This window comes from Symphalangus syndactylus, chromosome 8, assembly GCF_028878055.3.
Source record: "Symphalangus syndactylus isolate Jambi chromosome 8, NHGRI_mSymSyn1-v2.1_pri, whole genome shotgun sequence".
Classification (NCBI taxonomy): domain Eukaryota; kingdom Metazoa; phylum Chordata; class Mammalia; order Primates; family Hylobatidae; genus Symphalangus; species Symphalangus syndactylus.
Window position 1 is genome coordinate 93843301 of NC_072430.2, and position 24125 is coordinate 93867425.

Here is a 24125-nt window from a genome sequence, read left to right on the forward strand (position 1 = left end):
GGGTATCTCAGGCAAAGCTTGATATTCAGGCCTCAGGTATAGTGTAAAATAACTGATGTGCTTGGTGTCAAGTTGACATGGTTTCCAGAAGAGGCTCCAAAGGCACAGAAGTTTTTAGGAAACTGATTTCTGTCACCAAGAATTCAGTGTTCCTATTTATACCACTTAGCTATTCTCTACTCAGAGTTCCTCCTTCTACTCCTTTGAGAACTATAAACTTTAGTTCTCTTTCTTAGCTGCTCCCTTGGTCTGTTTCCATTTATAACTTCCCATCTTTAAAGGGTCTTTTTAACTTTAAATAGAGCTTACCTTTAGACAATTTTTGCTTTAGATGATACAACCAATTTTCCCCATTCTGAGGCAATAAACACAAGGAATTTCTTGTCTTATAATAGAGGCCAGACAAAACTATAAGGAGAACAAAAACTCACATCATATCTCAATAAAGTATCCACATACTCCACACAGAAATATGAAAATACATTTTTATCTTCAAACAAATATAAATGAAATAATATTCAGTTGCTAGCTGCACATTTAATTATTGGGACACTTTATTATTTTAAATCTGAAAACATTTCTTTTTATGTAAAAACTTCAGTGATTTTAAACCTCAATAAACAATACATTGATTGATTTTAAAGTATTAATAAGGCTTAACTCAAAGCCATTTCAACCGCAAAAAGGACATATTAATTTTTTTTTTTTTTGAGATGGAGTTTCGCTCTTGTTGCCCAGGCTGTAGTGCAATGGCACAATCTCTGCTCACCGCAACCTCTGCCTCCCAGTACAAGCGATTCTCCTGCCTCAGCCTCCCGAGTAGCTGGGATTACAGGCACGTACCACCACGCTTGGCTAATTTTTGTATTTTTAGTAGAGATGGAGTTTCTTCATGTTGGTCAGGCTGGTCTCGAACTCCCGAAGTCAGGTGATCTGTCCACCTTGGCCTCCCAAAGGGCTGGAATTACAGGTGTGAGCCACCACGCCCGGCCTAAATTTTCTTATGATAATTAAATCATTATGTTCATAGTTATTTTTAAAACCCTAAAAACTTCAAAACAAAATATATTCTGAAGATATGGGAGAAAGAAAACCTCTAATTTTCAAATTTTTCCACCCTTACATAAACCTATTTAACTTATACTGTTTGTGACAGAAAACTAAACTGTAATTTTGGGGAGTTTATTCTATATTTACATATGCATGCTTTTTCTCAGTGCTGCTTCATTGACAGAGATGTCTTGTGACACAAACTTTTTCAGTGCTATGTGCAATTAATGAAAGTATTATAAGTTTACATCAATTAAATAACACAAGCATTTTTCTTGCTTAATTTATAGGGAATTTAATAGCAAGCCTGGCTCATTCTAGAGCTGGTATCCCAGAAGCATTTACCACATTAGGAACAATCCAACGGCTCTGCTATCATTTGTACTCAGGAATAGAAGAGGTAAAAACAAGCAAAAACTAATTCTAAAATTAAATATGCTAAAAATATAATTGACCTCTCTTTCTGTGGACTAATTTTTCCACTGATTGACTGTGTTATAGATGTAATTCTTATTACTAACTCAAAATTATATGACTGTGTTATGTATATAATATAGTTCTTGTTACTAACTCAAAATTACATGACTTTTCTAATACTAATTAGTCATACATATCTGCCATCCACAATTTTAATTCCTATAAAAATATACATTTGTTTTAACCCTAAGACTTAAAATTAGGATTTTAATCACAAAAGCAATATAAAACAACTACAATTAAAGATTTAAAAAGAACTACCTGTTCAAATTAGTTTCTGATTTAAAAAACAAAAACAAAACCCTACAAAATAGGTCATCTTAATCCTGGAATTGTCAATCTATAAGTACGTTGATGACAAATAAATTTATAATTAAAATGTTTGCTAAGTATCTAATGAAAACTGGTGAACTCTGGTCTAAGTTATTTCCAGGATTTGAAATGAATGAAAATGGAATTCATAGGATAGTTTTCCTTACGTGTCAAGCAGGGTTAGATGTAAGGGTGTGTGAAAGAGGCCGTGCTGGTCACAGCAGTGGCTTGCCTCTGAGTGTTCCCCTACTCTCTTCCACTAAGGTCTAAAGCAGTGTTACTCCACCTTTAGGGTATATCAGAATCACCTGGAGGGCCTGTTATATTGCTTGGCCCCATTCCTAGAGTTTCTGAGCCAATACATTTGAGGTGGGCCCTAGAATTTGCATTTTGAACAAGTTCCCAGCAGCTGAACTACAGGTCCAGGGTTCAAGGTGCAGAAGACATATGAGCATACAGAGCAACCAGATGCCAACATAAAGACCAATATGTTCATTCTATCAAACTTTTTATGCTACTATCATATTCCCTACAACTGGCCAGGAACATACTTTAATTAATCATATGACCAACCTATGAGTCATAGACAGAGGGTATTTTCTTCAAAGAACTATTTTTTCTAGAGTCCTGTGGCCTGATACTTGTGCTTCTTTCTCTGTTTTTGCCAGTGGAAAAGTGAGTTGCTCTTGTAATGTCTGAATGTTAAAAAAATTTTTTTTAAAGTAATAAATAAATAAATGAGTTGCTTTCTCTAAGATTTCTGTTACCAAGAGTTCAGCTTTCCTATGTGTACCACTTAGCTATTCTCCAAAGTGTCTGTTCCTACTCCTTTGAGAACGATAAACAAAATAATTAGATAAGAGTTTCTAGGGATGGAACCCAGGGATAATTGTCAAAGTTATATAGGTGATGCTAATGCATTGTCAGGGTTGCACTCCACTACCTTAGTTCAAACTCAAAGGTTCTTTCTTTGGTGGCACATTAGAATTACCTGACACACACACACACACAAAAGCCCAGATTCTACCCTGAAAGGATTCTGATTTAGTTGGTGGGCTTTTTTTTTTTTTTTAAACACTCCAGGTGGTTCTAAAATGCAGTTAAGATTGAGAACAACCACTAGAAATCAGTGGCAGTTGACAGCTCTCTGTAAAAATATGGCAGTTAAGCTTCCATCTATACATTGCCATTTGTTTGCATACATATTTGCTCACACTTGCTCCCTCCCTTACAGAGACTTTCCTATGAAATAGCTATTAGAACATTAAGATATTTTAAGAACAAAGCCCATTGGTTAAGAAAGAATTGTTTCTTCACTTAGGTTCGTGCAGCTTGTTCTTCTGCTCTTGGCTACTTAACATACAATGCAAATGCTTTCCGCATCCTATTAAAAGAATGCAGGAATAAACCTAATCAGTTCATTCGTATAAAAAATAATATCAGCAGAGATGCAAGTATTAACCCAGCATTTTTAAAGGAATTTCAAATGCAACAAACACTGCTGGGACTTCCTTCCTTAAGGTATGGTCCTATGTTAGAAGTTGCAGTAGTGAAATCATTGATAGAGGAGACTTTAATGGGGTTTAGTTAGATCCAACAAGAGGAACTATTCTTGATATGAACATATCTCCTGTATAGCAGAGGATAAACTTTATTCTAAATGACCATTGCCAAAACCTGTTTTAATTCCAACTCAGCACCAGAGTTGTGGGTGCAGACAAGAATACACCTAGATCTTGGAGATCCTCTCTGGCCAGGATTATTCACATTTTAGAAAGTTTTGGGGAGACTGGTTACCACAACATCTGATTCAAGAAGTCACTTCTTAGCAGACTAGGGATACATTTGAGAGTTCTGAGACAAGACCACCACCCTGACCTTAGCATCAAATGGGTCTTCTGGACCAGATCCAAAGCTAGGCCAAATTCCCAGGGTGGAAACAGGGCTAAATTAGACTTAGTGGTTAGTTACAGTGAAGTTTGCCAGGAATTTATTCAGAGGATTTCGACTCAATGTTGTGGTTTCATCACAAACTTAAATCCTCCCAAAAAAGGAGGAGAGGAGAATCTCTTTACTATGGGTATATTTTCTCTTCTGTAAATGTAGCTGAATTACAAGTCTTCTCTCCAAGTAGTGATATTCATACATAGGAAATAGAACTACTCAAGATATGTTAACTCTATGATAATGGAAGAGAATAGGATCCAATAATGCATCCGAATAGGATCCATGTACAAACATAAATTCTACATCAATTTTAAGTACAGAGTATGATGAGTACATCTTTGGAGCCACTTTAATTCTTTGAAAAGCTGAAAGTCTAAAATGGGTGACCTAATTTTATAAGCCAGAGAACCTAAAATTATAACTGTTATAATTGATAATTCTAAATAATTTTCATTGGTTCAAGGAATTAAGATAAATAATGTAAGTAGTATTTTACACAGTCACTCCCACAGCTAGCCCATGTGATGACTTTGTAGGAATTAGAAAAATATACCCCTTTCTCAGACCTATCTTCTTCAAAACCCAGCTGAAGTGTCTCTTCTATAACACTTTCCCTCATCACTTCAAGCAGATTTAATGTTCCAAATGTTTGGAGTAAATAAGTGAGTAAATGAGTGACTGAATATAAAATACTTACAGGTAACATGCAGAGTTAGTGGAGGTAACATGTATGAATTAGGCCATGAGGCATTAAACCTGGTACTGTAAGTCTTCATATATTTCTTCATATATTTTTTTCTGGGTGCATTATGTCTTCATTTATTTTAATGACAAAAATGTTTTCCTTTTAGTCTGGAGAAGAACGGAGGACCATCCATAATTCCTATCTTTAAAAAAGGTAATTGATTTTCCTTTTATCTATGAAGTACCTTCTAGCCCAGACACTTTATAATTCTGTATTCCATCTCTAAAAATTCAAAATGTAGGCTGGGCACAGTGGCTCATGCCTGTAATCCCAGCACTTTGGGAGGCCGAGCTGGGCAGATCACTTGAGGTCAGGAGTTCAACATCAGCCTAGCCAATATGGTGAAACCCCATCTCTACTACTACTACTACTACTACTACTACTACTACTACTACTACTACTACTAATACAAAAATTAGCCAGGCGTGGTGGCGTGTGCCTGTAATCCCAGCTACTTGGGGGGCTGAGGCAAGAGAATCGCTTGAACCTGGGAGGCAGAGGCTGCAGTCAGCTGAGATTGCACCACTGCACTCTGGCCTGGGTGACAGAGTGAGACTCCGTCTCAAAAAAAGAAAAAAAAAGTAGAGGGTACCCCCACAAAAAAGTTTACCTGCATACTTCTCTTTTGTAATTCTGTCTACCTAAAATATTCCTAATTACAAGCCCATATTAATCGTTTTCTGTAAGGCCTTCCCTACTAGTATCACTTGAAAGTGACCCCTGTCTTATTTTGCTTTTCTCAAACTATGCATAGAAGTAAGTCATTATTTAAACGACCTGTAAATATGACTTTGCTGTTTTATATCTGAAACAACTTACCTATCTGAATTCTCAGGGCAGAGACCACATTTTTTCCATTGATACTCTATATAGTTTTGTACATAGTTGGTACATTACACTTGAATGAACTAGATCTGCAGAGATCAGAGTCCAGATCTCATATTATTTATCCTTTCCTATTAGATATGTAATAGGGAATATAAATTACTTATTAATTTCACATATCTGCTTAGTGCTTGTTTGTGCAGGACCAAAATCAGTCTTGATATGTTGTCCTATCACGAAAATCAAGGATAGAAACATTCAGAAGTCAAGATCAGTTTGCTAGAGTCACAAACAGAAAGAGAGAATTTAAAAAGACAGTAAAAGGAGAGGAAACAATTTCATGTATTCAGCGAGTATATGAGGGAAGCTAGGTATGTGGGGAGGCTATATACAAATATATATAGAATATCATGGGTAGAAGAGCATCCATTTTTTATATAGCTTCTTGAATGTAAGAGTAATTTACATAAAAGAATAAAGTCAGTTCACTCTTCACTTTAACACTGGTTTCAAAACAACAACCTGTTTATCAGTCATGATCTGATGAAGTTTTCACAGGTTTGTGGTAACATAAGAAAAAATAAGGACAAGGTAGCACGTTTCTGATAAAATTAATTTCATTCAATGTCAAGTCCATCATTTTGAGATAATGCCTTTTACACTTTTTTTAGTGTTAAAATATTCTTTATTTTACATAATGATATTTAAAATAGTATTTGTTCTTTTATTGGTACTAACTTGACATAACAAGCTAGCAAACCATATAGTGGTCCCCACAAATTTTTGGCCTCTGACATCTAAATGTCTGGAAGTACCGATCTGTTCTCTCAGTATGTTTTAGTTATGTAAAGAAAATAGAACTACATAGAACTAGAAGTAATGAGACTACACCTAGGGCTCTCAGGAGAGACATTTACTTGTGGCTAATTTTTAGGGAAGGAGCACCGAAGAAAATTAAAACCTAAAATTCAACCAAAAGATTCTTTGACTTTATTACCTCCTGTAACTAACTTCATGGGACTCTTCAAAGCAACAAAAAAGACCAAGGATTCCCATAATATTTTTTCTTTTGCATCTACAATTACATCAGATATCACAAATGTATCAAGACCAAGAACAGTGTGTTTAAACCAACTTGGGAAACATGTCCAGAAAGCCAACCCAGAGCCTGCAGAAGGCTAATAAAACATTTTAGTATGAAAGGATTCCTGAGCCATCTTTTAAAAATTTTTTTATTTTTAATAATGGTAATATGCAAATAACATTAACTGAATAATCTTTTTGAATGGAAGCTCTTGATCTCGATACTAAGCAGATTTTCCTTAGCATGTCTATGGGAATTTAGTATCAGGTCAGAGTTATGGTTTCAAAAAATTAGGATTTCTGTAAAAGAAGGCCTGCACTTAAACCTTAAAATTTATCGACTGACATGAGTGGTATAACTAGTGTATATATAAAGAGTTAACATTTTTAAATTGGTGTGCAAGAAGCCTGATTCAAAGTAGCCCACATGGTAACATTTATTGTAATACTTTGAGATATTTAGTAATAAATATTACAAATGTATAAGCCTTCTAAGACCCAAAATGTATACCTTAAGAAACATTTTGGCTAGGCATGGTGGCTCACACCTGTAATCCCAGCACTTCTGGAGGCCAAGGTGGGAGGATCACTTGAATTCAGCAGTTCAGGACCAGACTGGGCAACATGGCAAGAGCCTGTCTCTACAAAAAATAGAAATAAAGTTGGCTGGGCATGGACATGCACACCTGTAGTCCCAGCTATTCAAGAGACTAAGGCAGGAGGATTGCTTGAGTTCAGGAAGTCAGGGTTGCAGTGAGTTGTGATCTGGCTACTGTACTTCAGCTGAGGTCAGAGAGTGAGACCCTGTCTCAAAAAAAAAAAAAAAAAAAAGAAAAGTCTGAGTCAGTGGATGAAGCAGAAAAGAAAAATTTAAAAAGAAAACAAAAATTTTTTAAAAGGGAAAAAAAGTTTTATTTAAAAATAAAATCTGAAATCATTGCCCATCAAGTACATGAGTATGGCTTTTGTGGCTAACAGTGTTGCTCATTCTCCATATTTATAGAGTGTCTTTGGTTTGCAACTGGAAAGGGTAATAGTCTTTGTGGATTAGAACCATATGATGTCTTTGCTCAAATAGCAATGTCTGCTTCTCCTATTTTATAGCTGCAGATAGATATGATACAAACACCTGACTGTGTACTTTATTTTACTTACTTACTTATTTATTTATTTATTCAAGATAAGAGTCTCGCTCTGTCACCCAGGCTGGAGTGCAGTGGCAAGATCTCGGCTCACTCTGCCTTCTGGGTTCAGGCAATTCTCCTACCTCAGCCTCTTGAGTAGCTGCGATTACAGGCAACTGCCACCACGCCTGGGTAATGTTTGTATTTTTATTAGAGACGAGGTTTCACCATGTTGGCCAGGCTGGCTCCAACTCCTGACGTCAGGTGATCCACCTGCCTTGGCCTCCCAAAGTGCTGGGATTACAAGTGTGAGCCACTGTGCCTGGCTTCACTGCGTACTTTAAAGCTCCCCTTTTCTCCATTCACTTGCTGAATTGCCTCTATACAGTCTGAGGGTCTTGCTATAATCCATTCTCTACCTGGGCTGCATTAAGCATTGAAAGTATATATTAATTAGCAGTTATTTTCCCCGATATGTACTTAGGGCTTTCTACGTGCCAGAGTCCAAAGTCAGTGGGTGAGTGAGTGGGTGAATGAATTATTATTTATTTATTTGTCTGTTTGAGATAGGGTCTTGCTCTGTTACCCAGGCTGGAGGGCAATAGTGCAATCATAGCTCACTGTAGCCTGTAACTCCTGGGTTCAAAGCAATCATCCCACCTCAGCCTCCTGAGTGGCTAGGGCTACAGGTCCTCGGTCTCTGTTATGCTGATTGTGGTGGTACAGGCCTGTAGCCCTAGCTACTCAGGAGGCTGAGGTCTCTGCTGTGTTGCCCAGGCTGGTCCCGAATTCCTGGCCTCAAGTGATCCTCCTCCCTTGGCCTCCCAAAGCATTAGGATGAGCTACCATGCAAAGCTTGTGTTCTTAACCACTGAAAAATAAGAGACCTCTTTAATCTTCATATTTAATTCTAAATTATCTTAATGGTGCTGAGTCACAACTTTCTGGTGGATTGACTGAAATATAGGAAATGCAGAGGGAAATGGTCTATTTTACACTAGAAGGGGATACATATTCAAGTGATGAATTGTGTTATCTAGCATCATTAAGGATAAGAATTCGTAACAATGGAAATATTAAGCTTCTGCAGATATTTTAAAAGGCCTTTAGAGAGCAACTTTTGAGCTCTGAAACTGGTTTCAGGTAGGCTCAAGACTATATTTTAGGGCTATTTTCAGGTCATCAGAGTTTCTTTGCATTCAATTCCAGATATTTCCTGAGTATCTTGGCGTAGCCAGACCATCCTACCACTCCTAAAATTTATACTACTTCTTCTATAAATCTCCCCCATAAAGATTATTTTTATTGGCTGGGCATGGTGGCTCACACCTGTAATCCCAGCACTTTGGGAGGCCAAGGCAGGTGGATCACATGGTCAGGAGTTCGAGACCAGCCTGGCCAGCATGGTGAAACCCCATCTCTACTAAAAATATAAAAAATGAGCTGGGCATGGTGGTGCTTGCCTGTAGTCCCAGCTACTAGGGAGGCTGAGACAGGAAAATTGCTTGAACCTGGCAGACGGAGGTTGCAGTGAGCCGAGATCGAGCTATTGCACTTCAGTCTGGACAACAGAGCGAGACTCTGTCTAAAAAAAAAAAAAAAAAGATTATTTTTATTACTCCACGTTTTTTGTTTTTTTGTTTTTTTTAAATGATGTGTGAAAAGTCAGGCCCTGGAGGCTGAAGTTGGAGGATTACATGAGCCTAGGAGTTCTACTCCAGTCTGGGCAACATAGCAAGATGCTGTCTATAAAAATAGAAATAAAAAATTATGTATGAGAAAGGCCTCCAGATATAGAGAGTTATATTCAAAGAATTGTACATTTAGTTACTTTAATCAAGGCAGACAGTGATAAGCTTATGGTATTTGCAGTACAAAGTTTGGATTAAAAAAAAATCCAAAAAAAACTCCCTCATTTATTTCCATCTGATTATATACAATTTCTCAAATAACTGATGTGAAAGTATGTGGACAACTAAAGCGTACAATACATACTTGAGGGATTACTTACATGTTAAAATTGTAAAACCTCAAATTATATGGATTTTTAAAAATGCATAGACATCCTATTTACTCCAGAGATGATACCTAATAACGAACTCTTAAAATTAATAACATATTATGTTAGAGAAAGTCAGCTTTTGTCTTGATTTGGAAAATGTCTGCTTTGACGTGACTGATCTAAAATCGCTCTCTTGCGCACATCTGTAATCCCAGCATGTTGGGAGGCTGAGGCAGGCAGATTGCCTGAGCTCAGGAGTTCAAGATCACCCTGGGCAACATGGTGAAACCCCGTCTCTACTGAAAAAAACAAAAAATTAGCCAGACGTGGTGGTGGGCTCCTGTAGTCCCAGCTACTCAGGAGGCTGAAGCAGGAGAATTGCTTGAACCCAGAAGGTAGAGGTTGCATGCAGTAAGCTGAGATCATGCCACTGCACTCCAGCCTGGGTGACAGAGGGAGATTATCTCCAAAAAATAATAATGATAAAAAAAAAAAACTGCTCTCTCATTATAAAATCAGGTTCTTGTTTCAGTAGGAGTTAAAAAATAGCTTCTCCTATCCTGATTTCAGGAAGTGGGGGAAAGTCCTAGGCCTGTATGATACGGGGCCAGAATTCAGAAAAATTACTGTGCTTCTTTCAAAGCTTTTCTTTCTACCTGCCAACATCAATACATCCCTTCCTCAAAAGATGTTTTATTTTGGTTTTTAATAATTAAAAGAAAAAGAAAAAAAACTATCTTCCCTTGTAAGACTTTAACACATTACAGTATCTCAGAAGAGCAGGTAAAACATCAAATATAAAAAAAAAAGAAAGTCTTGATGAATAATTAATATTATATATCTTCTACAATTTGATACACAAAACAGTAAAAACTTAATTTTAACCTTAATACTACCTTTAGGGACTTTTTTGAACAGCAGAAATCATATCTCCATTTTTAATTGTGGTACTTTTATGGAAGCTTCTCCAACTTCTTTTGATATGTCTACTCCAAAAGGACATCTACATCATAAGCAGACAAATCGTATTATTTATTTGCTTCATGATCCATCACTAGTTCTGCAGACTATTTGCTTAAAATTCTGACAGTATAAATATCTAATATTTAATTCATCATATGTGGTGATGATTCTTAAATACTTACAAATATATTGGGACCTCAAGTCAGGATAATGAAAGCTAGTCTCATTAATAAGAAATCTAAATTTTGAGATGTTTTTGAGAGAAACAGTTTTACTGTTCTCAAATACTGTAAATAAGTTAAAAACGTAAAATGAAATATAAAAATAATGAAAAATATCTTGTAAATCTCTACAGAGCTAAAAAGATAAAAACATTTTTGCCACACAGCTAAAGTCAAACCTGTATCCATTCACATTTTAGAAATGTCCTAGGTTTCTATAGGTTCTTCTCTGAAGTTTCAAAAGCTGCCTTGCCCCTTTCTACCATCCTTTGCCATTACTAGCCAAAGAGGTCTTAGTTCCTACTGTCTTTTTCTGTTCCTCCTCAGTAACTAATTTTTGCTTCAGATTTCTGCTTTTCTACCATGTTGTCCAAGATAAGGCTTTGCTTTGACTGAATCCCAACCTGGAAAAAGCCATCATCTCCAGCCTCAACACTGCCACAAGGGGGCATAACTGAATCAGAGGATATACTCTGAGACAAGGTATCAAAGGGATGCCTTCCGGTACTACTAACTCAATTCAGTTCATTCATTATCAGCATACATGTAATTCATATATAGCACAACTGTCAAGTTACAGAATATAATGCTGACAAGTTTTTTGTTTGTTTGTTTGTTTTTTGAGATGGAGTCTCACTCTGTCACCCCGGCTGGAGTGCAGTGGTGTGATCTCGGCTTACTGCAACCTCCGCCTCGAGGATTCAGGCAATTCTCCTGCCTCAGCCTCCCAAGTAGCTGCGATTACCGGCGCCTGCCACTACGCCTGGCTAATTTTTATATTTTCGGTAGAGATGGGGTTTCAACATGTTGGCCAAGCTGGTCTTGAATTCCTAACCTCAGGTGATCTGCCCGCCTCAGCCTCCCAAAGTGCTGGGATTACAGGCATGAGCCACTGTGCCTGGCCAATGCTGACAAGTTTTAAAACATCAGATGAAACAGTGTTCAAAGTATAATTATGTTAGATTATGAAAATAATTATCTTTTACTATCCTAGAATTAACTTAAAACAGAATTTGATAGTAATTTGAAAAACTAGCCAGGTGTGGTGGCTCACACCTGTCATCCCAGCATTTTGGGAGGCTGAGGTGGGTGGATCACTTGAGGCCTGGAGTTCGAGACCAGCCTGGCCAATGTGGCAAAACCCAAAAACTAAAAATACAAAAAATTAGCTGGGCACAGCTGTGTGAACCTGTAATTCCAGCTACTCAGGAGGCTAAGGCATGACAATCACTTGCATGTGGGAAGCAGAGGTTGCAGTGAATGCGCCACTGCACTCTAGCCTGGGTGACACAGTAAGACTCTAAAAAAAAAAAAAGAAAAAAAGTAAAAGAAAAAACTGTGCTATTCACTGGAACTTTGATTTGGGAGAGGAAATAAGGCTTGCAGGAAACAGCTATCTTTTGGCCAATTCTCAACTGTCTGTGTAAGAGCATAATCACAACCCACTCTCACACCTGAATGCTTTCTGCATGTTTTCCTTAAATTTCCCAGCATACTTGCTGGTTCTGAGATGTTCTTGACATTGCAAAAGTCCAGGCCATGGACATAGTTTACATTCTAGTTCCAAAAGAGGGAATTCATCACTCTTACTCATGACCTGTTTCTAACTCACCTAAACTTGTCAAGATTTTTATAATTTGATACTGTAGCAAAAATATTTCTCATACGGTATCAACCTTAACTAGGTTCATGAAAGAAATTTATGTAACTTTCCTTCAAGTACCACCAGAATGTCAATGAAAACCTCATATATAAAGGCAAATTCCAGGCTTTGTCTTAGGTAATGTAACTTGCATAAAGATCATGAATGATACCACATACTTCGGTTCATAGCGGATGCCTTCTATGTCATGTAAAATGCCCAAGCCAGCACGTAGTCTTTCAATACCATTCCTAAATAAGAATCATTAAAATAAAATCAATAGCTCCAAGATCTGAAGGAAGAAGGCTTAGTATGATAAAATGGCAATTAATATTTACATAGTTATGAGTGAAGCACATATATCCTGTGGCTTACCATGCAATCATAATGCCATTATCAGTGCATAGTCTGGGAGGAGGACACAACAAAGTGCACTGTGTTGCGTTTGTTAAAATTTCCAGAGCTCTGCGGATATAGAAGTTACTTGCAACACCACCAGATGCAACCTGAAGGAATTGAGAAAACCAAAATAACTATCATATATGGATATGAACCAAGCTACTAATTAAACCTGGAGAAAAATATCAGCATTAAACAATAATAAACTATCCCATTTTGAGATGGGTAATAGGCAAATGATATATCTATATAATAAAAATTTGGAAAAAAAAATTACTAACAATTCTAATAGCATACAAACATTACTAGCATTTTTGTATATTTTCTTCCAACCTTTCATCTAAATATTTATTTAATATAATTACAATCATAGTACGCTACTATTTTAGACCCTGAAATTTTTATTAAATATTTTGTGCATTTTACTACATAACTCTGAAAAAATTATTCTTTGATATCCATGTAAAATTCCATCTATGAATTACTACCATTTAAACATTTTCCCACTTTAGTTTATAATTTTTAAATGAATAAAGTTTAAGATACAGTTAAACAGGATGTTTGTCAAGGCTTTTAAGCACAATTAAAGGGATTTTGGCTGGTACAATATAGTGGATTATCAGAATTTTATCAACATTAGTGTCACGAAAGTTGGTATACCACCTCCCACTGCTAAATTTGACTGGCTTATTAAAAAAACAAACAAAGGGATTTCATCAAAGGATGAAAGAAATCCACCTATTTTTCTAAAAATAGTGATAGCAGTTACTGCATTTACTTTCTTTATTGTAAGCCCTCTTTTAAATCCAACAACAAGATGCAAAATTAGACTTATGTGCCATAGAAGCTATACAGCTGTCCCATAAAGCTGCCAAACTAGTACAAGAAATGGCTGTTAGTCTTTCCTATCCTGCATAATTTCATACTGTCAGGGCTAGCATAGGGCATAAAGATCTGTTCATCCTAAACACAAGGTCAAGGTCTTGAGAAAAAAGTAAAATATTGCAAAGTGTAACTATTATTATAAAATGAGATAAAACTTACCAGTACTGCATTATTTTGAGGTAACAAGTCTCTCTGCTTACAAAACAGAATAGCCCGATGTGTTCTTTTCACAAGATGACATGCGATTGTGTGCTGTACTGTGGCAGCAATGTCTGCAGCTGAAGACAGGATTTGCCCCTTCTCAATACCTGCAGAAATGAGCAGCTATTTTTAGGCACAATCCAGGAATATTTATCTGTTCAACTTTACTAATTAGAAATATACCTTCCTCTTTTTCTTTTTTCATTATTATTTTATCAGTAATGTGTTGAAGTCCAGTAAAAGAAAAATCACAATTTTTAGCACGATGCAAGGGAGGTTTGATGTCAAAATAAAATCTATTTCCTTGTTTGGCCAAATGTTCTATGGCTTTCCCACCACTCATGGTGGAGCACTCCGGATGTTTTATTAAAGAAAGTCTTCTTGCCACCTATCAAAGAAACATATTTTTTAGAGTCAAAAAATACTTTGAAACGAAAAGATGCAAAGGAAATAAATTGAAAATTACTAACAAAACAAAAAACCCCTGAATGAATAAAACATGCTATACTTTGGCAAATATACACTATAGCTGATATTCAGGTAAGCAGACAACCCTGCTCCTTATGATGACCCGAACAATAAGAGGCCAATCACTGCCCCTGTCTATGTTTGCTCTTCTATTGGGGTTGGAAAATAGGCTGGAAGTTGACAATAACTGCTTAATGATGAACGTCAATAATAAGAACTTGTCCTATACTTCCTATTATTTCACTGTGGGAAGCAGTGTTTTCTGTTTGTTTGTTTTCCTATATATGGCAGTAGCCTCTGTAGTATTCTAAAACAAAGGGGGGCAGGGGGGGACCCTACCTGTCTGTGGTGTCAGTAATTGTGTGATTTAATTCTGTGCATTGCATCTTTAATGTCCTTATGTTAATCTATATATATTCTCTTATTTTACCTTTTTTGCAGTATGTTCGTTTACAAAGCACGTTCTTTCACATATATTATTTGACAAAATACGTAACTGTATCTGCAAACTATTTCAGCCTTTATGTACAGATATGAACCTCTTACCATTTTATTAAAAAAGGCTAAGAATTATAAAATTGTGTACTACTCTTTGTATTTTTTCTTACCATATGTGAATTTTTTTCAGTTTACTAAGATATCATTCAGAAATATTTAGGTGAATGGTGGTAGCACATCTATGGCTACTTAGTTGAAATGGACAACATAACAAAAAAGAATGGAGAAATTAATTCTTAATTACCTTGTCAAGCATGTCACCTGGTGCTATGTCCAAAGACTTTCCAAGAAGCAGAAAATCTGAAACTCCTTGAACTAATGCCAACAGACAGTGACCTCCAGAAATCAAAAGAACTAAAAAAGGAAATTCCACTTTATTGGTCAACCTAACAGTAAGTGCATGAGCCTCCATATGATGAATGGGAATGAATGGCTTTTTTAACTGTCCTACCAGCTGTAAGCTAAATGATAAGCCCACTCCCAGGCTTAAAGCAAGGCCTGGTTTTATGGTAGTTGCAATTGCTGAGAGGTCACTTGGAGAGATCCTACTGGCAGAAAGAGCTTCTTGTACTATTCGTTGAATATTTTCTCTGTGAAGCTGTTGAGCTACTGGAGGAACAATCCCACCTGTTCTGAAAGAAAGACAGCTTTTTGTAGTTTTAAGATTGTAAAAATGAAGAAAAATGATAATATATTACAGCTAAAGGCGTGTCTTCAAGTTAATCATTATATAGCTGAGTAAGTCAAGTATTTTCTAATTGTGTGCCTTCTAACATAGCACACTATGGTTAAAACTCAGTAAGCAGTAATTAAGGGGATAATGTTTCTGACTTTTTCAATTTATGCACAACAAACTCCCATGGATTTGTTTGTTGACAAATGAAATCACCAAAATAATCTTGCAAAGCATTCCACACAAGTTTTGAGCATGGGAAGGACAGGAAAAAATTGTATTTAAGGAAAATTAATTTCCTTGCTGACAGAAGATTTTAAGAGAGATTACTGTGAAAGTATTTGTGTAAAATGATTATATCTTAAACTGGGTGATTGTGGGAATGGAAAGAAAGGGACAGAGAACCTTAAGAACTGTAATAACTAACTGAATATAAGGGGACAGGGGGACTAAGGCATCAGTTTGTTCAGCTATTCAGCTGGAATGACTGGGAGAAAAGAAATTCTAAAAGAGAAACATGAAGACAGTTTTATAAAGAAGATGAGTTTATTTTAAAACACATTCCACTTGAGGTCACAGCAGGACAGCAGATAGCTTGCAATTCTGAAATACAGTGTGGGAATCTGGTGCTCAGAGGTGGTAATTTGGATTTTTGGTCCATGTAGGATGGTGGATGGCCACTCCAAATGTCAAGTGTAAAGACTAAGAGACAAATTTGCTAGCAACAAATTTGCTACCATGTGATTGATTTACAATATGAGAACTAGAGCAATAAAATAGAGTCTGCAAAACGCACTGCTAGTTTCAAAAAAAACATCTTCAAATATTTGATGTTGCAAGATCTACTAGTTCTATGTGTAGAAATGAAAATCCTCAGTAAATGCATTCAATGAATATTTGCTGAGTAATTAAAATATTGTTTCAGGCAATGAGGGGGATATAAATGAAATGATCTGATTTCAACACATCCACATTGTAATATAATTTTCCTCAATTCTTCAAAGCTACTTTTTCTCTTATATTTCTCATCTTTGTTAGTGGCATCAAATAACCCTTGGGTTTCAAAGTTCATCTTTACTTCCTTTCTCTCCCTCACTCTCTGCATGTAAGTTTATCACCACTCCCACTGCCAAGTCTCAAAAGCCCTCATCTCAGTCTGTTCAACAGTCTTCTAATTGTACTTTCCTAACTACGTCCTTTGATCCTTAGAGCCCATCCTATATTGCTGCCAGAGAATACCCTAAAGCACATGCTACCACTGTTATTCCCCTACTCAAAACCTTTAGTTTCATGAAATTTGGGAGACATCAAATCCAAGTTCTCTCCCTGCCACTCATTTCTTCCTTCTCTGTCTTGCCTCCCTCCTTTCCTTTCTATGCCTTTTCTGTGTATTTTATCTTCCAGGGATTATGCTAAACACTAGGGCCAAATAAGAACATGGCTTTATTCTCAATGAATTAATAATAACAATGTATTTTTGTCTATTATTTGTAGACAGTATGGAGTGTGGATTAGGGAACAAAGCTAATAAAGAGGCAGGGAAACCATTGAGGCTTGAAGCTATAGCCAAGAGTCTGTACAAAAGACAATAAGGGATTGAACTCAATCAGTGAGAAGGGAGAGGAAAGTTGCAGAAAATATTTGGGAGATGGATTTACTATGAATGGATGACTGATTTGGATGTGGAATGGTGAGGGAGAAGTCAAGGATGTCCTTCAGGTTTCTGGCTTGGAAGAAGGGACTCCTCCTGCTAAGTAATCCTCTATTATTGCATTTTCCATGCTGTTTCACAATGATCTGCTGTCTTCTTCATTTTTACTGATAGTAGTAGTAGAACTACTATTGTTACTAATAGCTAGCTTATATTCAGCCCTTGCTATTCATCAAGAATGCCCTAAAAGCTTCAAAGGAATTCACACTTAATATTCACAACACTAATTTGAGTTAGTGGTCATTATTATCATTTTACAGATAAGGAAACTGAGGCACAAAAAACTGTGCACAGTATCAAATGTAGTAAATGGCTGAACCAGAATATAAGCCTAGTAAATGGCTGAACCAGAATATAAGCCTACTCTCTAACCCACTTATATGGTGAGCTGTTCAAAGGCAAGGGTCATATGTCTCATTTATATTTGTACCCCAAATGCCCTAAGTATTGCCTGGCAGCTATAGGTATTCAAAAAATGCTGAGATGAGCCAGGTGGATGGTATCACTGAAGCCTATTTGCCCAGTAGTCTCCTCAAGTGACCTATGCTCTAGCTAAACTGAATGTCTAGTACTTTCTCACTTCTTTGCCTTTGCTGACAATGCTCACTTAGTGATATGGTTTGGATCTGTGTCCCTGCCCAAATATCATGTAGAATGGTAATTCCCAATGTTGGAGATGGGGCCTGGTGGGAGGTGACTACATCAAGGGGGCATATTTTCCCCTTGGTACTGTGTCGCGATAGTCAATGAGTTCTCATGAGATCTGGTTGTTTAAAAGTGTGGGCCGGGCACGGTGGTTCATGCCTGTAATCCCAGCACTTTGGGAGGCCAAGGTGGGCGGATCACTTGAGGTCTGGAGTTCGAGAACAGCTTGACCAACATGGAGAAACCCTGTCTCTACTAAAAATACAAAATTAGACGGGCATGGTGTGGCGTGCCTATAATCCCAGCTACTCTGGAGGCTGAGGGGGGAGAATCGCTTGAACCCAGGAGGCGGAGGTTGCGGTGAGCCAAGATTGCACCATTGCACTCTGGCCTGGGCAACAAGAGCAAAACTCCATCTCAAAAGAAAAAAAAAACTCCATCTCAAAACTCCATCTCACCCCCCTCTCTCGGTCCTGCTCCTGCCATGTAAGACGCCTACTCCCACTTTGCCTTCCGCCATGAGTAAAAGCTCCCTGGGGCCTCCCCAGAAGCAGATGCTGCCACGCTTCCTACACAGCCTGTGGAAACGTGAACCAATTAAACCTCTTTTCTTTATAAATTACCCAGTTTCAGGTATTTCTTTATAGCAGGGCAAGAACGAACTAACACAGCCAGGTTATGATATAATTTCCATCTCCATTCACTGAAGGCCTAACGAAAGGCCACTGAACACCTGTGATGTGTCAAACATTGTGTTAGGCACTAGGCATAGCATAGTGATTAATATAGACATGCCCCTGTCACCATGGCACTTAGACTCTACTGAGAGAGATTATACATACACAAGCAAATGTATAAATTGTGAAAGTATTACAAAGAAAATATGCAGGGTATGATGATACAGAATAAATAGGATGGGAGTATCTAATTTAGATAAAGTGTTCAGGGTAGTCCTTTCTGTGTCATTAACTTTTACATGTTCAAAAGTTCAGTGCACTCAGGAGAAACTGAAAGGACTGTGAAGCTGAGGCACGGTAATAATAGTTACTGTCTGCACCACTTGTTTTACCTTATGCTGCCTTGCACGATTAATTCTCCTTGTAGGTCTAGACATCATGTCTCCATAATCAAGTTAAGCTTCCTTAAACGAAGGACTTTGCAGTACTTCACAGTGCCTTACTAATATCCAACACAGTCCCTTTCACATAGTTATTGTTTGAGGCTTAATCTGCCTCTTTACATACATTATTTCTAATGTCACCCTCCCATAATTCTATGAAGCAGATGTTAATTTTCCTTTTTTTTTTGAGATGAGCTCTAGCTCTGTTGCCCAGGCTGGAGTCCAATGGCGTGATCTCTGCTCACTGCAAGCTCCGCCTCCCAGGTTCACGCCATTCTCCTGCCTCAGCCTCCCAAGTAGCTGCTACTACAGGCGCCCGCCACCACGCCCGGCTAATTTTTTGTGTATTTTTAGTAGAGACGGGGTTTCACCATGTTAGCCAGGATGGTCTCAATCTTGTGACCTCGTGGTCCACCCGCCTTGGCCTCCCAAAGTGATGGGATTACAGGTGTGAGCCACAGTGCCCGGCCAATTTTCTTATTTTACTGATGTGGAAACAGAATCAGAGAGGATATGGAACTTGCCTACAGTTACAGAGCCCATACCAAGTGCTTAATTCAGGATTCAAATACAGGACTGTGATTCCAAAATACCAGGCTTTTTCACTATTCAGATGTTGTAAATTGATAGCTTAAAGGCATACTCATCTGTAGAGTATTTTAATATATTTTAAATTAGCTACTAGTTTAAAAAATGTACAAATACGACATTAACAGTCTGGATTTCCAGCCCGGCACGGTGGCTCATGCCTGTAATCCCCGCACTTTGGGAGGCCGAGGTAGGTGGATCACGAGGTCAGGAGGTCGAGACCATCCTGGCCAACATGGTGAAACCCCGTCTCTACTAAAATACAAAAAATTAGCTGGGCGTGGTGGTGCGTGCAGGTAGTCCCAGCTACTTGGGAGGCTGAGACAGGGGAATCGTTTGAACTCAAGAGGCGGAGATTGCAGTGAGTCGAGATCATGCCACTGCACTCCAGCCTGGTGACAGAGTGAGGCTTTCTCTCACCAAAAAAAAAAAAAAAAAATCTGGATTTCCATTTCCTCTTGAAAATTATAATAATCTAATAACACAGGTCCTGCATTCCCACATGACAACTGGCTAGAGCTGAGTAGTGATCTCCTCCAGACATTTTCCACTTTTTATCTTGTCCATTTATTTAGGTAACCTGCCTGGTAGTCCTCTACAAACATCACAGTTTATAATCCTTGCACCATTCTATGCTTTAATACAACAGTGTATTATTATTTAAGTACTAATGAAAGTTATATGTATAAATATGAATAGGAATTTATTTTTCAATGACTAACAGTTTTCCTAGGACTTCAGCTGAGACCATGAAACATAGAAGTGGAGAAAAGAAGGAATGCATTACTGAAGGAAAATCATCAATAAATACTGAAGCTGGGAATGAGCTCAGTTTCTTTTGGCAACAGGATTAGTTAAGGTTGGGACCTTATTGTGAAGACCCTTAAAAGCCAGGATGAAGTGTTTAAGGTTTTCTATAGCAGTTATTAAAACTGTTTGCAAAAAGGAATAAGACAGTAGCTCCTGAAAACTTTTATATATGACAAATACAAAAGAATGATTTTACTTTTTCCAAAAAAGTGGAAATGACTAAGTAATGTCTACTTACTTTAAATGAACTTCAGTTTGGGAATGTATTGCTTCTCCCAACACATTTCCAGTTTCATCCACCACAGCAGCTGCTGTATCATCACAACTGGTTTCAATTCCCAATACTATTTTATGAAGAAATAGTGTTCCAGGATGAAAATTAAAACTTCTTAAAAATTCATAAACTTTCCTTTTTGATGGTTTAAAAAAAACTCCTGCAGTCTTAGTCAAGATTAGCATACTTACTCTATAGATAATTCCTGAAAAAGAATTACAGATACAACTTATTATTTGCAACTGACATTAGCCAGCTTATTTTTCAATATATAGTTTAATAGAATTACAGGAAAGTTTGTAAAAGTCGCCAAAAGTTTGTAAAGGCTATAGCAACATGTGAATATAAATAATATTATGAATGAATATAATGTTCTCCAAGGGGGAAAACAGGGGTCAGATATAAAATTTTTTAGTATTATTATTACTTGCATGCTGTTCCCACCAAAAGACTTATTAAGACAGCTAATATAAAGTACAATAATTGATAGAGTCCTCTGAAAAGTGCTATTTATTTTTTGACAGCTAAAATTAAGACAAAATGTGGATTTTCTAAAAAGAATCAAACAACAAAGGCAGATGGAACAGATAAAAATACTGTTAATGTATTCCATTTCCTAAAAACATCTTTCAAAATAAAACTGGATCGTTTGGTTCAAAAACAAAAGTTAACATAAACACACACACGCCAACTGCAACCTAACACCTATTTTATCCTTAATTACAATCTTTGGAATAAAATCTCCACTTTTTGCTCCAGGTTTTGTCATAAAAAGGATCTTCCCAAATCCTTTTCTCCAAAAATAATAGCAGCCCATCACTAAAGCACACTAGTATTTTCACACTGCGAAGCACCTAATTTTATGCCCCCAAATCATCCGTTCTAAAACTTTCTGGGTGTTAAAGCAGGGCCTTTCTCCACCACACTAAAGGGACACAGGGCATCCCAGGGATTAGAGATGTGCGACCTATTTGCAGAGGGCAGTTGCGGGCAGTGCAGCCCAGACAGACACAACCTAGAGGAATTAGATTTGCATTAACAAAATCTGGACAAGGAGGATTGTGCGAAGCACTACCCTTTAGGGCCAAGAAAGCTGCAGCGTGAACCCACGTGACTTGGGTAGCGCTGGTCTCCTGTGGGCTCTAAGGCGGCGACGGGCGCAAACTGGAACCGCTTTTCCATGTGCGCAAAAGCGTCAGTGGGGTGAAGAGTGAGCAATTTCACCCACCTTCCTCTTGGGCGGCAGTAGCTAGCACTTGTCTCCTTTCCCTTGTAAAGACTGTCGACTGCCCTTATTGCTGCAGGAGAAAGCCTGAACCTGGCGCCCGGAAGTGATGTCATCGGAACTGTGCAAGGTCCCTTCCAGAGCTGGCTGCTGTTTCGCTAGAGAGCGGCAGGTTTAGTGAAGAAAAGCTTAAAGGCCCTCTTTGCCCAAAACGCTCTCTGTGCGCGCCTGCATTTCCCCCCAGATTTGCAGGTGATGAGAGTTCTGTAAAATTACACAGCTAGTGACTGATCCAGCGGAGGCCGACTACAGGTTTGTCTGACTACACAACATCAAGTTCCAAACACTAAGGTACATTAAAAAGAAATTTTTTTTTTTTTTTGCCCTTGGCTGGAATTCGGTTGCTACTGTGAAAAAAGTATGGGGTAGATTATTCGTCATTCATTTTTAAGGGACCTGTCACCAAATCTAAACGTAGGGGTGAGGTACCTGATACTTTCATCGGAGAAATAGGATGGAATCTAGCGGCGCCCCCTAGCAGGGTTACCAGAGAACGGAAGTGTTTCTGGTCTGACAGTGTGAACCGTTTCTCCCACTTCACTAGGAAGAAAGGGGCTGGCTTATTTTTACAATTAAAAAAAAAAAAAACTCGGGAGACTGAGGCAGGAGAACTGCTTGAACTGGGACCCGGGAGGCAGAGGTAGCAGTGAGCCGAGATCGCGCCACTGCACTCCAGCCTGAGCTACAGAGCGAGACTCTGTCTCAAAAAAAAAAAAAAAAAAAAAAGGGCTGTGGTAAATATTCAGTTGCCTTAAAAAATCCTATTTTCATAATGCATTATATTGTCCTTCCTTACTATGTACACGAAATTCAGCATGGTATGTTTTCAAGGTCCTGCACCTGCTTTTTCTTTTTTTTTCTTTTATTGGTTTGTGAACTTTGTTTTGAACATTGTTTGGACAGATTTATTCCAAGAGTCAGTCTTTTCCCCTGCTGGTATTTAAGATTTTACTAAGCAAGGACCTTAGAATCCACTGTTGTACAGGGCTGGCATATATACCTGCACTTTGCACGTTGTGAAGCTCTGGGTATAAAAGATGAGTAAATCCCATAACAACATGTTGGGAAGCCACAGAGTACAGTCTAGAGGTGGATACCGATAAATAAGTAAATAATTACCAGAACATGGTTGAGGTTTTTTAGTTGGAACTTACGTTTTTCAAAAATTTCATTTATGTGTAAAATGATAAAGTGGCACTATGTACCAGGCACCTGCTGTAGATTAATTTCTTTCAAAATCCCATGAAGTAGTTTCTGTCCTCATTTTACAGGCAACTGGGCCACAGAGTTTGGGTGCTTTGGAGGTCACACAACTAGGAAAAGCAAAGCTAGGATTAGAAGTCAGGCCATCTGGCACTGGAGTCTGTTTTCTTAACTGCTAGAAGAGAAAATAACTCACATTTCCTCTAGGGTGCACTGTTGGCCTAAAAAAGGAAAAAAAGAAAAATTAAAACCTAAAGGTTAAGAAAAATTAGTCATACTGTTAGAGGGGTCAGAAGTTATTTCTGTTATACACTGGAATCCAGTTTGAACATAAAACCTTTCACATCAGGTATTATTTTTCTTACAATTCCAATTATGTTCAGCAGGTATATCCCAATGCTCTTCTGTGCTGTCAAGACAAGCAAGATCCTATTGTGTGTGCTATCATTGGTAGATTGCTCATCTAGGCACTCTTGGCCAGTGTTGAGTCCGAATGCTGTACTGTGAAACAGGAGAACTCTAGGGCACATTAGTATGGAATTTTATCTTTCCCTTGACCGAATATATGTGAAGTGGCACTTATACAAGTCCCATGTACTTAGCAAAGGTGTACATTTTCTATGTTCTTTATTGTAAAATAGGAGAGGGTTATTGGGGGAAAGGCAGGTATGCTCTCTGAGGCCTGCCTGTACTTTTATGCAGATACAGTTAGAATGCCACTCATGGGCATTCTCAAAAAATATGGCCTATGTAAGTTCAACATAAATCGAGAGTTCCAGCTGAATCTAGATATGCTTATTTTGTCTCAGATATTGTGTCTAGCTTTCCATTTGTAGCCTTCAGAGGAAAATTGTATTATTAATACATATTATATACTAATACATATAAGAATCTTTCTTTTTTCTTTTTTTTTAGATGGAGTCTCACTCTGTCGCCAGGCTGGAGTGCAGTGGTGCCATCTCAGCTCACTGCAA

The 24125-nt window shown here is 37.7% G+C and overlaps 2 protein-coding genes across 11 annotated transcripts in view; one reads left to right on the forward strand and one right to left on the reverse strand.

The window, feature by feature from the left end:
* The window catches only part of ANKAR (ankyrin and armadillo repeat containing), a 75276-nt gene extending 63939 nt beyond the window's left edge, over positions 1-11337 (forward strand). For 4 of the 6 annotated variants that reach the window (XM_063645630.1, XM_063645631.1, XM_063645632.1 and 1 more), the window contains 4 exons: positions 1341-1450; positions 3161-3360; positions 4638-4684; positions 6291-6647. In XM_063645630.1, the coding sequence (XP_063501700.1) occupies positions 1341-1450; positions 3161-3360; positions 4638-4684; positions 6291-6538 (605 nt within the window). In that variant the 3' untranslated portion in view covers positions 6539-6647. Of the gene's footprint in view, positions 1-1340; positions 1451-3160; positions 3361-4637; positions 4685-6290; positions 6648-11095 lie in introns of those variants that run through there. The other 2 variants (XM_063645633.1, XM_063645634.1) reach the window with 2 other exon arrangements.
* Positions 5956-22394, reverse strand: OSGEPL1 (O-sialoglycoprotein endopeptidase like 1). Of its 5 annotated transcripts, none has more exons than XM_063645648.1 (8): positions 22378-22394; positions 20628-20868; positions 15087-15474; positions 14060-14264; positions 13835-13983; positions 12767-12897; positions 12571-12642; positions 5956-7243 (listed from the first exon to the last, which is right to left on the reverse strand). In XM_063645648.1, the coding sequence occupies exons 1-8, from the start codon at positions 22388-22390 to the stop codon at positions 7219-7221; spliced, it is 1224 nt and encodes a 407-aa protein (XP_063501718.1). In that variant the 5' UTR covers positions 22391-22394; the 3' UTR covers positions 5956-7218. The 5 variants fall into 5 exon arrangements, 4 of the variants coding, with proteins under 4 accessions (XP_063501718.1, XP_055145973.1, XP_063501716.1 ...); XM_055289998.2 differs by lacking the exon at positions 22378-22394 and adding an exon at positions 10462-10568; XM_063645646.1 differs by lacking the exon at positions 22378-22394 and adding an exon at positions 10462-10568 and having other exon boundaries at positions 5956-7247.
* Between the last annotated feature and the right edge of the window lie 1731 nt (positions 22395-24125).